At 43.2% G+C, this 15,057-nt stretch overlaps 1 protein-coding gene across 7 annotated transcripts in view; it reads right to left on the reverse strand.

The window, feature by feature from the left end:
• The window catches only part of ZZZ3 (zinc finger ZZ-type containing 3), a 101,526-nt gene extending 94,088 nt beyond the window's left edge, over positions 1-7,438 (reverse strand). For 4 of the 7 annotated variants that reach the window (XM_072834126.1, XM_072834123.1, XM_072834120.1 and 1 more), the window contains exon 1: positions 6,600-6,739. Coding sequence is in view for 2 of the 7 variants with exons in the window: in XM_072834125.1 (XP_072690226.1) it covers positions 6,600-6,748 (149 nt within the window). In the remaining 5 variants the exon portion in view is untranslated. Of the gene's footprint in view, positions 1-6,599; positions 6,971-7,310 lie in introns of those variants that run through there. The other 3 variants (XM_072834122.1, XM_072834125.1, XM_072834124.1) reach the window with 3 other exon arrangements.
• Between the last annotated feature and the right edge of the window lie 7,619 nt (positions 7,439-15,057).

The following is a 15,057-nucleotide window of genomic DNA, read 5'->3' on the forward strand; positions in this document are numbered from 1 at the left end:
TCCTTAAGCTTTTGATCAATTTTAAAAAAGAAAAAAACTAGTAAGAAAGGCATAAATAACTGCCAGAATACAATTAGCAATTATGATCTCCTGGACCACTTCATGCCATTTTCCAAGATCAACTCATCCCTCAGGAAGTAAGCAGAATTCCAGTAGTGATAAAAGGTATAAATTTTGTTCCAATCCTTTAAATCTCATTCTAATCCAAGGTAGAAAGAAATCCATCCCATCAAGCTCTTCACCTGCAATTCTCTTTATGTGATCCCCAAGCACAGACACACATTTTTTTCAAATATTTATTATGATTTCACAGTCACAAAGTTAATCTGGTTTTTCTTCCTAGCATTAATGTAATCATACACATCTGTAAACAACAGAACATGTTAGTCATTATTTAGCAAATACCTCTGGGACTTTCACAGTTTTAAACTGTAAATAAGTAAAAATACGGTTTTTTAAAAATTATTTTAAGATCTTCAATAATTATTTCGCAAAGAAGAAAAACACTCCCATAAACAATACCAACTTCTGATATTAAAAATGCTCTTGGCATGGATGGCCTCACTAATGCTCACCTGGAATTCCTTCAATTATTCATCATTAAATGTCAGTACATGCACGACGCTACTGTTCTTAACAGCTGAAGAAAGATATTGTGATTCTGTAAGTAGAGTCTTAGCACTGCCAATCAGCACTTCTTCATTAAATAGATTAGAGAGATATGATGTTAAACTATACATCACTATTTAATAAACGAAACACCATCCTAACCTGTTGATCCTGGCAGTTTGTTTCTAATAACACAAAAATCTACTGAAGTAGTTTTTCTCTTTAAGTAGCCTCTAATACTGTACTCTATTTTGTCCACTCAGGAAAGGAGAGGGGGACCTGGCTGGCTCAGTCTAAGGAGCATGCAACTCTTGATGTCAGGGTTGAGAGTTCAAGCCCCACACTGGATGTGGAGATTGCTTAAAAATAAAATCTTGAAAAAAAAGAAAGGAGAAATTACTTCATTTAATCCTACTAAATTCTGTGGTATGGGAAAAGAATTTAGAATTTTGGCTGACAAGAAAACAAATTATAAAACAGTGTTTTGTACAGAATGAGCTTTATTATCCTCAATTTGTAGTGTTCTTAAAAATCAATACCAAAACAAGTATCACAATAAAAAGACACCAGGTCAAAAGACAGATGTGCTGCAGGGAATAATCGAAAAAAAACAATACTAATATTATTTTAAAGATTGTAATAAAAATAAAGTAAAAAGTATTTAAAATATAAAAATGAAACACAAAACAATGAGAAAATAAAAGATTACTTAACATAGTTGAGACAATTACCAATTTGGAGGAAAACATTCATATTCTCACTTCACACCAATACCAGATGAGGTAAACAGTTAAATTTATTTAGGTCTAATTTAGAAAAACTAAAGGAGACAGTATTAAATCAGTATTGTTTATTCATTACATTTCCAGAGGAGGAATTTCAGAAGTTCAATAGAACAAAATTAGGTCAAAAGATTTGATTACATTAATTTCAAAATTGTTTATCTAAATTCACAAACAAAATACATCTATTAAACATAATGTTTCACCTCAGGAGTAATCTAAAAAAAAGAAGTGGCATAAGTTATACCCTATGAAGTTTTTATAAATAATACTTACTAAAGAGATATAGAGCAACAGCCACTTCAACATGAACATAAATTGATCCTTTTGGTAAATAGTGTGACAAATATGTTCTAAAAGCCTTTAAAAACACACCTAAGAATTTGTGGTGTTGGCAATATATGAGAAGATAATACTATATGCAAGATAATATCTTATGTATAAAAACATTCTTCATGCTGTTATTTATATATGCAAAAAATTAGCAAGGGGAATGATATATCTACACATAAGCATCACACAACCATTTGTTATTTTGGTTATGAAGACTTATTGTGAGAATGGAAAAATGTTACCTTAGGTTAGAAAGTAGAACATGGTATTAAATGTTTTATTTGCAAGTATATAAAAGGTGTATCTTTTAAATAATGTAAGAAATATATCAAAATGTTAATATGGTTATAGTAATTCCTAGATTTAAAATCCTCAAGCCAGCCGTTAAAGTCATTAAAACACACACAACATAGTTTATACTTAAATCAAATACTATCTACCATTACTCTACCAGGAATAGAAAAAATGGCTTAAATTAACATATTAAAAGACAAAAAGCAAGCAAAGCAATAAAGAAAATTCACTACAATATGAAACATTTCTCACCTCAGGACACTCATCAGTGCTAAAGATGGAGACTCATTATGGAATTACACAAACAGGTCATTGACTAATTCTAACGATTTGCTTGAAAATTCCTTTATTAATAAAGGTGCTAGTCTTTACACAACTGCTTATCACTGGTATCAAATATTAAATATAACAGAGCCTTATTTGGGAGGTAATCCCTTGAATAATAAATAAGGAAATTGAGAAAAGCAATAAAATTAAACAAAGGAAATGCCATACACAATAGCATCATTTTTATTTGGTATTACGAGATGAGTTCTGTAAGTCAATTTTCCAGAAAACTGAAAAGCATTAATTTACAAAGCTTTGAAAACATTTACTCATAGCAATCTTTTAAAAAGACAGCAATCTTTTAAAAAGACACCAATTCCTTACTTCCTTAAACACAGTACATAGAATAAAAGTCTATTTGTGATTAAGGTCATCGTGAAACACACCGTGTACCATACTGCTCTGCAATATTGTGATTCCCTCAGAAGTTAATAATAGGACTGTATGTCTCTATGCAATGGCCTTAAAACACAATTCTTCTATAGTTCCATCTATTTTTAAAAAGCTTTTCTTCCTTTCCCCTTGAAATAAAAATGACACTTCAGCCGTCAGTGTGCCTAACTTCAATGGCCAATCCTGTGGATTATCATCTGTGAGCTAAAAAAATCAGATAACTAACCCTGTTGGCACTGCAAAATGCATTTACTCCACTTAGGAGTTTCTGAAGAAAGAGCATAGGCTTATGGTACTTGATTACAGTTATTGTGAAGGCTCAGATTTCCTGCTGTTTCAAATGGCTGAGATCATTTACACTCAAAAAATATCCGTTGAATTACCGAATATAACTTATAATGGAGCTCCTAATAATATTATAAATAATAGTAACTGAATAGTGTGATAATCTCCTCAGGGAAAGTTACTGAACTCAATTGTCTCTGACAAGACAAAAATTACCTACCTAAATGAGAACAGCTGAAAAGAAAAAAAAACAAAGAGGTGAGAAAGACAAGTTAAAATAGCAAAGTCTATACTTCTACGGTGTTAGAAGTCAACACTTACAGGCTGTAGGAAATACTGATCAGTGTTTTTAAAGTATAATTACAGTGGTTATCAGAGTATTAGCTACAGAAATTTGTACCACAATGTATACCACATTTATATTAAATACTACTTTAAAAATCAAAAAGTCTTCCAGCAAATATTCCTTGCAGTTAAATAGACTGAATTTTCACATGAAATTAGATCTTTTTAAAACGCACCTGCAACATATTTTCACTGATATTTTAAGTCAAGTAATTTCCTGTAATCTCTCTTGGACACTGATTCAAAAGGTGAGAAACAAAATTTATATTCTTGATATCACTAACATGTAACATAAGTATCACACCATATACTTTACAAAATTATAGGACTGGAAATTAGCTTTGTGTCAGATCCCAAGAAAAAATCCAAGTGAGAACAGATCAGTACTGTAATTATCACTGTTATTTTCCTCTGATCACTGAAGTTCATCGGCTCTCACAGATCACTTTTTTTTTTAATTTTTTATTTATTTATGATAGTCACACAGAGAGAGAGAGAGAGAGAGAGAGAGAAGCAGGCTCCATGCATCGGGAGCCTGACGTGGGATTCGATCCTGGATCTCCAGGATCGCGCCCTGGGCCAAAGGCAGAAGCTAAACCGCTGCGCCACCCAGGGATCCCCTCACAGATCACTTTTACGACAGTTAATAATTGAGAAAAGGGAAAATAAAATTTCTTGGTTATTTAAGTTCTACTCAAGCAAATTCAAATCATGTTAAGATACATGCCTCTTCTTAGATTTTTCTCAGTACATTTCCATCCAGCACCTCAAGATAAGTACCAATCTCTAAAAAACTGGTAATCCCCAAAATCCACTACCAAAAACAGACTATAAAACAAAGGTGCAAGAAACTATCACAGGGATCAGATGCACATGGAAACTACCTAAGGCCTAACTACCAAGTAAAACTTGGTAGATACCTTTGCAAAGGCCATTATAGAACTGTGACCTTTGAGTCCATTGTCATTTTCACAATTTCCAACTTCTAAAATTAATAAAATGTCCTCAACATTACTTAACAAGAGAGCATTACCTAAAGAAGTCACAAAATTTCAATTAAATTCAGCTGCTGACTTTTTATGACAAGTGATATTAACCAATTGCTGAGATTAACTAAAAACCTTTTAAAAAGCTTTTTAAGAGGAAAAAATTGCCTGAAATTACAGATTCCAAATCCTGGTCAACTCAGTTGGCCCTCCAACCATCATGAACCTGTCTAGACCTGGCTCTGTCAAACTTCCACCATCCTGTCTTTTCTGTGCAACCTCTCCAATTCCATCTCCATATCCAACTACAAAGCCCCATGTCTCCTCCTCTTTCCCACATCACACCCTTCTCAACACTCACTTTCATTTCTCAACTTTCCTACTTGAACTGTTACAGCAGAAAACCACACTGTCCAAGAAGAGTGGAGTCACTCTGATGGGACTGATAAATAATACTGCTGGTAAGTTTTGGGGAAAAAAAATACAAAAAACAATCACAAAGTGCTGCTTAGCAACTTCCGAGGGTATGTACGTTTGTTTGTATTAACTACTGATCTACCTAGCACTCTCCTTCTGAGCTCATTACATTGCAGTCAGAACAATTCTGATAACTTTCAAAACTTCTGAAAAACTCCTACACACATATTTGGGTGAGAACTCAGGATATGTAATTATCGCAAAACATAAGCATCAATACAAGGAAGCTCAAATATATAACACAGGATACTAAACATAAAAATATAAAGCTCAACCGATAACATATTTCTTTTTAAATCCTATTTTACATGGATTTCATTTTGGTGCAAAATCACCAGCACACTGAATCTCTAAGACGGAAATAATGCTATCCCTCAAGATATTTTCACAAAACCGAACCACCAAAAAAAAAAAAAAAAAAGTGGGCAAATTTTTTTAAAACCAAATATGAAAAAAATAATAAGTTAAATAAATAAAAGCAAATATGCAGATATTTGTCAAGACAATACGCATATTATCACTAAATGAAAATTTAGCTGGGTAGAAAATTTTGGTTACTAATGTTGTGACAGCATTACTTAAAACACCACTCCGTTTCTTCGTCTTCCTTAAAAAAAAAAAACAAAAAAAAAAACAAAAAAAAAAAACCCACAAAACACATGGAATAATACACAGCTATTGCTAAGAATGGTCACAGAGATTTAAGACGGAGTAAGGCAACTTGGCAGATGACAGGGAGCTTTTTATTCTGAATATACACTTCTCTGTGGTAGTGTGAAGACAAATAAACACTTCTGTAGTTGGAGAGAAATTAATGAGTGGACGACCCAATTATCTGATGCCTTTTGTTAAGATACTGAAGGTTGGAGAAAAATTAATTTTATGTCAAACTCATTTAAAGGAAAAACCAAGAGCAAACTTTCGGTGAAGTTTACGAAGAGAAGCTTGGTTCCCACCAAAATTTCGGCTTGAGACATTCCACGATCACCCTAAACCCCGCGACCCCAAGCCCCCGGCCTCTGGGCATCAAAGATGGCAACCCCCTAACCGGGGCCGCGACCGGGACCCGATCGATGAGGATCAGGAGTCAGCAGCCACGCGCAGAAAGAGGAGAAAAGAACGGTGTCAGTTCTGACGTCAGGGGCTGTCAGAGGCAGCAGGGCTCCTTCCAAATACTGTCAAAAGTGACCGTAAATACAGAGGAAGAGTCAAGAGAAAGTTCTCGGGGATCAAGGAAGCGGGAGCGAACGATGCCCGGAGAGCGGGGGAGGAAAAAACCAAACAAACAAACAAACAACAACAAAAAAAACCAGAAGGCAAAGCTGCTGAGTTTTCGAGCGTCGGGGAAGGGCCCGCGGAGAAAGGCGCTGCGGCGGCAGCAAGCGACAGAACGGCTAACAGGTCTGGAATTCTTTGCAAAAAATGGCAACAAGAGGGGAAAAACTGACATGAACGTTTCAAAGTGGGAGCCGCGGGATCCCAGGGAGTCGTCCCGACCGCGCGACGACGGCCCCGGGCTTCCCGGGAGCGGGACGGAGGCGGAACCACCACCGCGCGCGGCGGGGGGCGGGGGGGCCGGGGGGGCCGGGGGGGCCGGGGCTGGGGGCGCAGACGCTTCGGCAGGTGGCGGAGCGCCCGCAGGGGGATGGGGAGGACGGCGCTGCCCCCACCGGGGCCCCGGTCCTCCCTTCAGGACTCAGGGGGGCTGACCTAGCGCGTCTCCCGGCACCAAGAGGCACTCGCCCCCGGCCCCTCCCTGACAACTTGCCTTGCAGAAAGAGTTGCGGGTCCCAGGCCCCCGGAACCCAGGGCTTCGCCATCCAGGACAACTGCTCTGCCAACGAGGTCCCGCGAGAATCGACAGATCTCGCGATACAAACCCACTAGCCTCTCGCGAGTTCCCTCTAGAACCAACATGGCGGGACGAGGAAATCGGCATTTCGGAACCTGGAAAAGGGCTTCGTCAGCGGACTGGAGAACGTGTAGAACAGGGCAAATGCCAGAAAGCCTTTTCCGCCTTTTGTGTGTCCTCCTTACACCCCCGAGCAGAGGAGGAGAGCGGTAGCGGAGCCCTAACGCCTCCACTGACTACGGTTGGGCCACACAGACACGACCACACGCCGCCGCCTCGACCTGCCTCCCGGCCGGTCACGTGCACGCGGCCCCCGGCGTGCGCGTCACGTGGGCCGCCGCTGGCCGAGCGCGCGCCGGTCGTCCTCCCGAGAGCCCTCCCCGCCCCCCTATCGCCCGCGCACACGTGCGCGCGCACCCCCGCCCCACGTGGGGGCTTTGCCGCCGCCGCCGCCGCCGCCGCCGCCGCCAGCCCACCCCCTCCCGGCGCTCGGCGGCCGATCCGGGTCCCGGAGCCGAGGGCGCCCGGGGCTCCGTCCTCCTGCGCCCTCCCTTCCCCGCGTCCGCCCCCCCCGCCCCGCGCCGCCGCCGCCGCCGCCGCCGCCACGTGCCCCGAGCGCCTGCTCACCTTCCGCGCGGGGCCGGGCGCCGCGGGCCGCTCGCAGAGGCGCCGCCGCCGCCGCCACGGCCGTCGCTCGGGGGCCGCCGCAGGAAGCTCGGCCGCGGCGCCGCGGCGCTTCCAGGTGGGTCCCCGCCTCCCGCTCCTGCCACTTCCCGCAGCCGCGGCGGCTCCTTCCGGTCCCCTCCTCTCTCCGCGCTGGGGCCGGCGGGCGGCGAAGGCGGGCGGGCGCGCTCACTGCACCGCCTGCTGGCGGCCGCGGCCCGTGCAGCGCGCGGCGGGGGCGGCGGGGGCGGCGGGGGCGGCGGCGCCGGGGCCGGGGGGGCGGGGGCGCACACGCCCGCAGGTGCGCGGGGCCGGCCGCTGCCCCCCGCCGGCCCCCGCCCTGTCCTTGCGGCTGCTCCCGCGGCGCCCGGGCTCGTCCGTCCACGCGCGCTGCTGCGTCTGCCCGAGGGCTCCTGCGGCTCCGAGTCGCCGCTGCTCGGGCCGGACCGGAGGGCGCGGGGCTGCGGCTCCGCGGACACCGTGCCCGGGAGGGCGCGCTCGCAGCCCCGCCCTCCCCGGCTCCCGCGGCCGTGGCCCCCGGGCTGGCCCTGGCGGTGCCCCCCCCACGCCCGCCCGCCCCGCCGCCAGGAACGGGGGCTCCGTCCACGCGGGGACTCCGTGGCTCCTGCTCGTTGCTGCGGCCCCGGGCCCGTGTCAGGCACCCAGCGGGGCGGCCCGAGGGGTCCAGTGTCTACCGCAGGCCGGCGGCGGCCCCGGGGACCCGGGATGCGGGATCGAGCCCCGCGTCGGCCCTCGGCCTGGGTCTCTGCCTCTCTCGCTGCATGTGGGTCTCTCAAGAATCAATGAATAAGGGACCCCTGGGTGGCGCAGCGGGTTGGCGCCTGCCTTTGGCCCAGGGCGCGATCCTGGAGACCCGGGATCGAACCCACGTCGGGCTCCCGGTGCATGGAGCCTGCTTCTCCCTCTGCCTCTCTCTCTCTCTCTCTCTCTCTCTGTGACTATCATAAATAAATAAAAAATTTTAAAAATGTTTAAAAGAAAAGAATAAATAAATAAAATATTCGATGAAATAAAATAAAACAGGCCGGCAGGGGCTTGTGGCTGGCCCGAGTCGGAAGAGCAGGCAACTCTTGGTACTGCGGTTGAGGTGGAGTATAAGCCCGGGTTGGCGTATAGACGTGACTTGGATAAATAAACTTTTAAAAATTAAATTAGTAATAAAACACGTTCAACGGGGCAGCCCGGGTGGCGCAGCGGTTTAGCGCCGCCTTCAGCCCCGGGCGTGACCCTGGGGTCTGGGATCGAGTCCCCCACCGGGCTCCCTGCGTGGAGCCTGCTGCTCCCTCTGCCTGTCTCTGCCGCTCTCTCTCTCTCTCTCTCTCTCTCTCTCTCTCTCTGTGTGTGTCTCTCGTGAATAAATAAAAAGTCTTTTTCAAAAAAAGCAAACATGTCAACAAACTATTAGGCATGCTGGAGAATTAAAGCCCAATAAACACTGATGGACATAGGTACCTCCTTTGGGTTGGCGGTTACACCGACAGTCTCCCCATTTATGAGCGGTGGAAAAGGTGCGCTAGATCTCCTTCCCTGCCCAAAATTAGAAAATTATCTAGAATTATCTAGAAAATTATCTTCCAAAAGTACAGAATCCACTGATAGAAGGCATCTCAACTGGAGCTCTTCTGCCTATGTCAAGTACTGCTCCACTGCTTTTGTTTCCTTGTCTTTGGATTATTTGTTTATTTATTTTTGGCAAGTGGATATATGTGTGCCTCCTTTTCTTTTTCATGTTAAGTTATTAAATGTTTGCATTGACTTTTTGTTTTAGTTGAGAGTTCAACTCAAAATAACATCTGCTTCTAGACAAAAAGTGACAGGTATATTGTTGTGTTGATATTAACACATCAACAAGCCTTCACTGATGGGCTCCAGGCCCTGTTCTAGGACTAGAGTCACAGAAATAAATAAGGTTTCCCTATCTTGCTCTTACAAGACACTTACAGAGCCACGTTCTATGTGTAATAACCCCAACAGTCCTCTCTTCTGGAGTCCTATGTGGCAGGCAATATGCTATGTACTTTTTACCACTTCTGTTTTAAATCTTCCAACAATCCTGAGATGGTGTTAATGTTGGGCACGAAAAGGTACTTGCCAGATAACCTTCAGAAATGAAGGACTTACCATCCCAGCAGCCAGGAGTGTTGCCCACAGACAGCCATGAGCTGTCAGCCTCCTGGTGGTGTTCAGTGTCACACCTTTTCCTGAGGAGGCTACATCCAACGACTGATCAGTGTAAGGCCACTCGTGGTATCAGGATTGTCGGGAGGACTAGCCCTCTCACCTCAACTTGGGACACTTCTGGTGCATCATCCTAGCTACAGAACAACTTGCATCAGCTGATGCATCCCATTAAGACTACATTGCAGCCTGACTTCTTCCTCTGCCCTGTTCTTCCCTAACCTCATAAATGATGATCCTAAGAGTATTTCCTAATTAATCTGCACACTATTCATGCAAGTGCTTCCTGGAGAACCCAACCTGTGACTTTCTTCACATTTTCCTGATGAGAAAATAGGCTTAGAGAGGTTATGTAATTTGCCCAAATTTGAACTGCAGGGGTTCTATGTAAAGATATAAATATTGTGGGAACAGAGGAGGTTTGGGAAAGGCTTTTTACAAGGGTTGGCATTCGAGTTACAGCATGAGTTTGCAAAGCAGAGAAAAAAGACTTGTCAACTGAGGGAACTGTGTGAATGAGATTGCAAAGGGATGTGAGAGGGAAACTACAAGTAGCCCCAAGAGCCTGGGTTTTGGGGTCTTTGGAACACGCACTGAAGAGGTAAGGGGGAAAGACCACTTCATTGTGGCCTTTAAGGGCACTGCCTCAAAACATGCTTAGAAAACCATTGATGTAGTTCATTCTTTTTCTTTTCTTTTTTAATAAACATGCTAGGAGCCATACAAGGTGCCAGAGAAACAGTACTAAACAAAGCAAGCATAGACTCTACTCTTACAGATCCTATAGTCTAGGGAGAGAGGTTGACATTCGAGAAATAATCACACAACTACTGTACATAAGTTCAAACTGGTAAGCAGCATGAATGAAAAGTACAGGTCACTATGAGAATATGTCCATATACCCCAAAGTACATGTTCTAAGGTCTTTAGGTAGAAGAAAAAGGGAGGACTTCCTGAGGAAGTAACATTTAGGCTGAATGAACCTAAAGTAAGAATGTGCATTAGGAATTAGGCAGACAGAGGGTAGGAAAAACAGTACACAGAGGAGAGATGATGCAAAGGCCCTTATGAAAATGGAACTTACCACTACTTGTTTACTACCAATACTACTACTACCACCAAATATAAGCTGCTTTTTCTACGGATATATATATGAAGTCTGATATGAAATAATGTATCCTAATTGCTTTCGTTAGATCGTGTTTTCCATGTCATATTGTTCAGATACCCCAAGAGATGATTATGTAATTTATTTAACCATTTTTCTCTTTGGGGGTATTCAAGCTATCCTACTTTTATGCTATCATAAATGACTGGTTTGATGAATGCCCTTATATTCAAATATGTATCTAGATATTTGGGGGGCTAAATCTCCCAAGATTTGGGTAGCTGATTGAATGTGTTGGTATGTTAAAAAGCAAGCCTAGGATTCCTGGGTTGTGTGACTAGGGAGATGGCAACGTCATTGAGGCCCATAGGAAATACTATGAAGTAGGAGCAGGTTTAGGGGAGGAAATGATGTCTGCCATTAGGGACAATGGAATGCTGAATTTGGAGTAGCTCATACAGCCAAATGAAGGCCCAGGAGTCAGCAGAATTTATGTGTCCGGGATGCAAGCCATAGGTCAGAACTGGAAGTATAGATTTGTGAGACTTTAACCTACAAATAGTAACTGGAACCTTGGTTTAGATGAGGTTATCCAGGGAGAGCACAAAGAGTGAGAAGAATCGAAAATGTAGAACAAAATCTAGAGAAATTCAAGTATTCGGAAGCACTGAAAAAAAAAAAAAAGAGACAACTATAGAAGAGAAACAAGGGATCAGAACAGTTAAAGAAAAACTGGGATAGAATGGTCCCCCCCCAAACCGGGGAGGAGGTAATTTGAAAAAGAGTCGTCAACATTAATTTATTAGAGAAATTTACCAACCACCTATTTTGTGCCACACACTGGTAAGCACTGGGAGTGAACAAGACAAATCCTTTTGATGCTTACTGTCTATTGGGGAAGATGTTGTACACCACCCAAAAGACCAATATATTTGGCATATTTTTAAAAATAATACCTTATTTCTAAAAAGACTTATGTGGCTTACAAAAAAACTAATGCAATAAGCAAAATAAAATTTAAAACAATTAAAATGGAAAAATTTGGGCAACGAGAAAACAGAAGAATAATGCACAAAAATACATATTCTAGGGTCTTGAACACTTGCTTTAATTCTGGTAGACGTTATAACAAGGAAAAACAAGATCAATTATGATAGTCTCAGTATCCCTAGGATAATAAACCTATTGCTCAGGAGTACTATTCCCAGTACTAAGACCAAAGATAAATTTGTCCCACAATTTCTCAAAACAATACTGTGTCATATAGTGAACTGCATCTTCAACAGCATCTTTATAGTAAATCCAACAACTAATTTTATGGGGCTCTTTATGACATCTCTCCACCTAGACTGAAGGCTATTCTATAAACTTGGAAGAGGTAAACAGCATAGCCCAGGATGAAACTCTTTGTTTAGCACAAGGAAAGATTTGAAAATATTTAAAAGGATGATGAATGAATTATTGAGTCTTCAGATGATCCTCCATTTATCCTCCATCAATAATACAGTCCATAGATAGTATGGGATCCCAACTAACCCCAGGAGCACCAAGTTTTTACTGGTTTCAACGTTCGTTACATCACAGATCCTGAACCACTTTCCTTCCTTTTTCTACGATTCGCTTACAGAGTGAAGATTTTGGGGAAAGTCCCTCAAAAGGAATCCAAGAATGAGAAAATCGTCATTTTGCAACTTGTAATGAAACCATGGATTGAGGTATAGTACTCATCAGTAGATAAAACTACTAGTGGAAAAATTGATCAGTAACTTTATAATGGAAGAAGTTTATAATGGAACCATCTGAACCCAGCTCAATCCTTGTAATCATTAAAAGTGAAACAACCAAATACTGTGTGGCCCGCTCCTGCTTCCTTCCCCTTGCTTTACCAAGCTGATGAAATGTATTAGATGGTTATATTGGTGTCTCCCAATAAACTGCCTCCTGGTATTCAGGCCCTCACATAGTTCTCTCCCAACAGAGATAGCAGAAATGACACTGGAATGTCAGTTCCAGTCCTAACCTTTTAGAAGCCTGCAGCATTTTCTTTCACCCTTTTGGAATCCACTGCCATCAAATAGTGGATCAAGGAAAGTAGGTTAAAGTCTCATCAAGGAAAATCCGGCCATCCTAGGGAGAAGCCACATGCAGAGGTCCTCAAGGACAAGGTCCTATAGAGAGGCCTTGATGGACATAAATGTTGTGGCTCAGCCGACAGTCAGCACCGAGGCCCCAGTTATGTTCAGGACCTTTGGGACCGTCCAGCAGCATATCTGCCAACTCAATGAGAGACTCCAGACAACCCACAGAGTCACGAAAAATAATATACCCTTGTTTTAAGCAAGTTTGGGGGGCTTTGTTATCCTACAAAAGATAGCCTTCAACCTGAGTAGCATCAGAACTACTGCTAGAGAACTACACGTGCTGCTATATTCATGAACAGTGCCCCCTTCATTGTCCACAGGTCCCGCAGCAGCAGTTCACATAGCGGAGAAAGAAAATTGAATGAACTTAAACCCAAAGGACCTATCTGATAAATCTACACCTAAATAGTTGCTATCCAAATTATGCCTTCATAATTTTGCCAAATGTACACACTTCAAGCATGAGTTACTGAAGTCATTATCCACTTAGCGATTAAAGCCACGTAGGGGGGTGGACTGGGATCCTGGACTTTCTGCCATTGGGGACAGGTAAAAAGCCCTGTGGACTGTGCTGTCAGCCACACTACGTGCCCCCAAAATTGGGGAGGGACATTTACTATGTACTTTGTATGTTTTAAAGCATTTTGTTTCACAACAACCAAAGAAGGCAGATAACTGCCTTGCAGAGGAGGAGACCAAGGTCAGGGAACTTGTCAAGGTTATACAGCGAGTAAGTGGCAGAGTGGTATTCAAACGTGAGCAACTTAACTACAGTAGATTGCATTAGTAGCTTTAATTGTTCGTATCTCTCTGCATCCACACCCTTTGCCAAGTGACTTTGCAGTTCCTCTCACTAAAAGTAGATTTTAGGGACGCCTGAGTGGCTCAGCGGTTGAGCATCGGCCTTGGCTCAGGGTGTGATCCCAGAGTCCCGGGATCAAGCCCCGCATCGGGCTCCCTGCGAGGAGCCTGCTTCTCTCTGCCCATGTCTCTGCCTCTCTCCCTCTCATGAATAAACAAAAATTTTTTTAAAAAGTAGATTTTATTCCAGCCTCCCTTGTTTCTAGGTTGCACCATATAACTTGGTTTGGCCAATGAGATATTAGTAGGTAGGACACAGAGGCTTGAAAACAACTTGTTCCTCTGCTATGACCAAGAGAACATGCCTGGGTTAGCCTGGTGAAGGACACAAGAAACAGCCCAACAATGATTGATGGAGATAAATGTGGCTCAGCCAACAGTCAGTCAAATACATTTGATCACTCAAATGAGTGAGCTCAGCCAAAGTCACAAGACCTGCCTAGCCAACTCCCAACTGACTGCAAATACATGAGTGAGCTCAGCCAAGATTACCCAAGGCCTGAGTGGCTGAACTCCACAAACTTGGAAAATAAATGTTTTTGTATACCACTGAGTTTTTGTGGTTGTTACATAGCATTATTGCAGCAAAAGTAACCAATACACTGGGCTCTGGATTAATAGCTATACTGCTCTTCCAAATTGTTGAGTTTCAGGTGACTGACATGAGCAGATATATTTGGCATGGAGTTAGAAATTTGGGACTAGAGGGTTTTGGGTCTAATTTAAATTCAATTAATTAACATATAATGTATTAGTTTCAGAGGTAGAGAGCAGTGATTCATCAGTATTATATAATACCCAGTGCTCATTACATCAAAGTGCTCTCCTTAATGTGGGACTAGAGTTTAGAAGAGATATTAAGTAGTGAAACAAACTTGAGAATCATTTTTACAGATGACAGCTAGGGGCACTTGGGTGGCTCAGTCAGTTAAGCATCTGCCTTCCACTCAGGTCATGATCCCAGGGTCCAGGGATCGCTTGCTTTCTCCTTCTCAAATAAATAAATAAAATCTTTAAAAAAAAAAAAAAAGTGACAGCTGAGGGGCACCGGGCTGGCTCAGTCAGTGGAGCATGTGACTTTTGATCTTGGGGTTTTAAGTTCGAGCCCCACATTGTATCTAAAGATTACTTTTAAAATAAAGTGATATCTAGAAGCAAGGGAGTGAATGAACTCCCTAAACAAGCAGATATGCAGAGGGAAAAAAATGGATAAAATAGTACCATACAAGTTTAAGGAGGGAAGTTTTGGGCAGCCCTGGTGGCTCAGCGGTTTAGCGCTGCCTTCAGCCCAGGGTGCGATCCTGGAGACCCAGGATCGATTCCCACGTCGGGCTCCCTGCATGGACCCTGCTTCTGCCTGTCTCTGCCTTTCTCTCTCATGAATAAATAAATAAAATCTTAA

This window comes from Canis lupus, chromosome 8 (assembly GCF_048164855.1).
Source record: "Canis lupus baileyi chromosome 8, mCanLup2.hap1, whole genome shotgun sequence".
Lineage (NCBI taxonomy): Eukaryota > Metazoa > Chordata > Mammalia > Carnivora > Canidae > Canis > Canis lupus.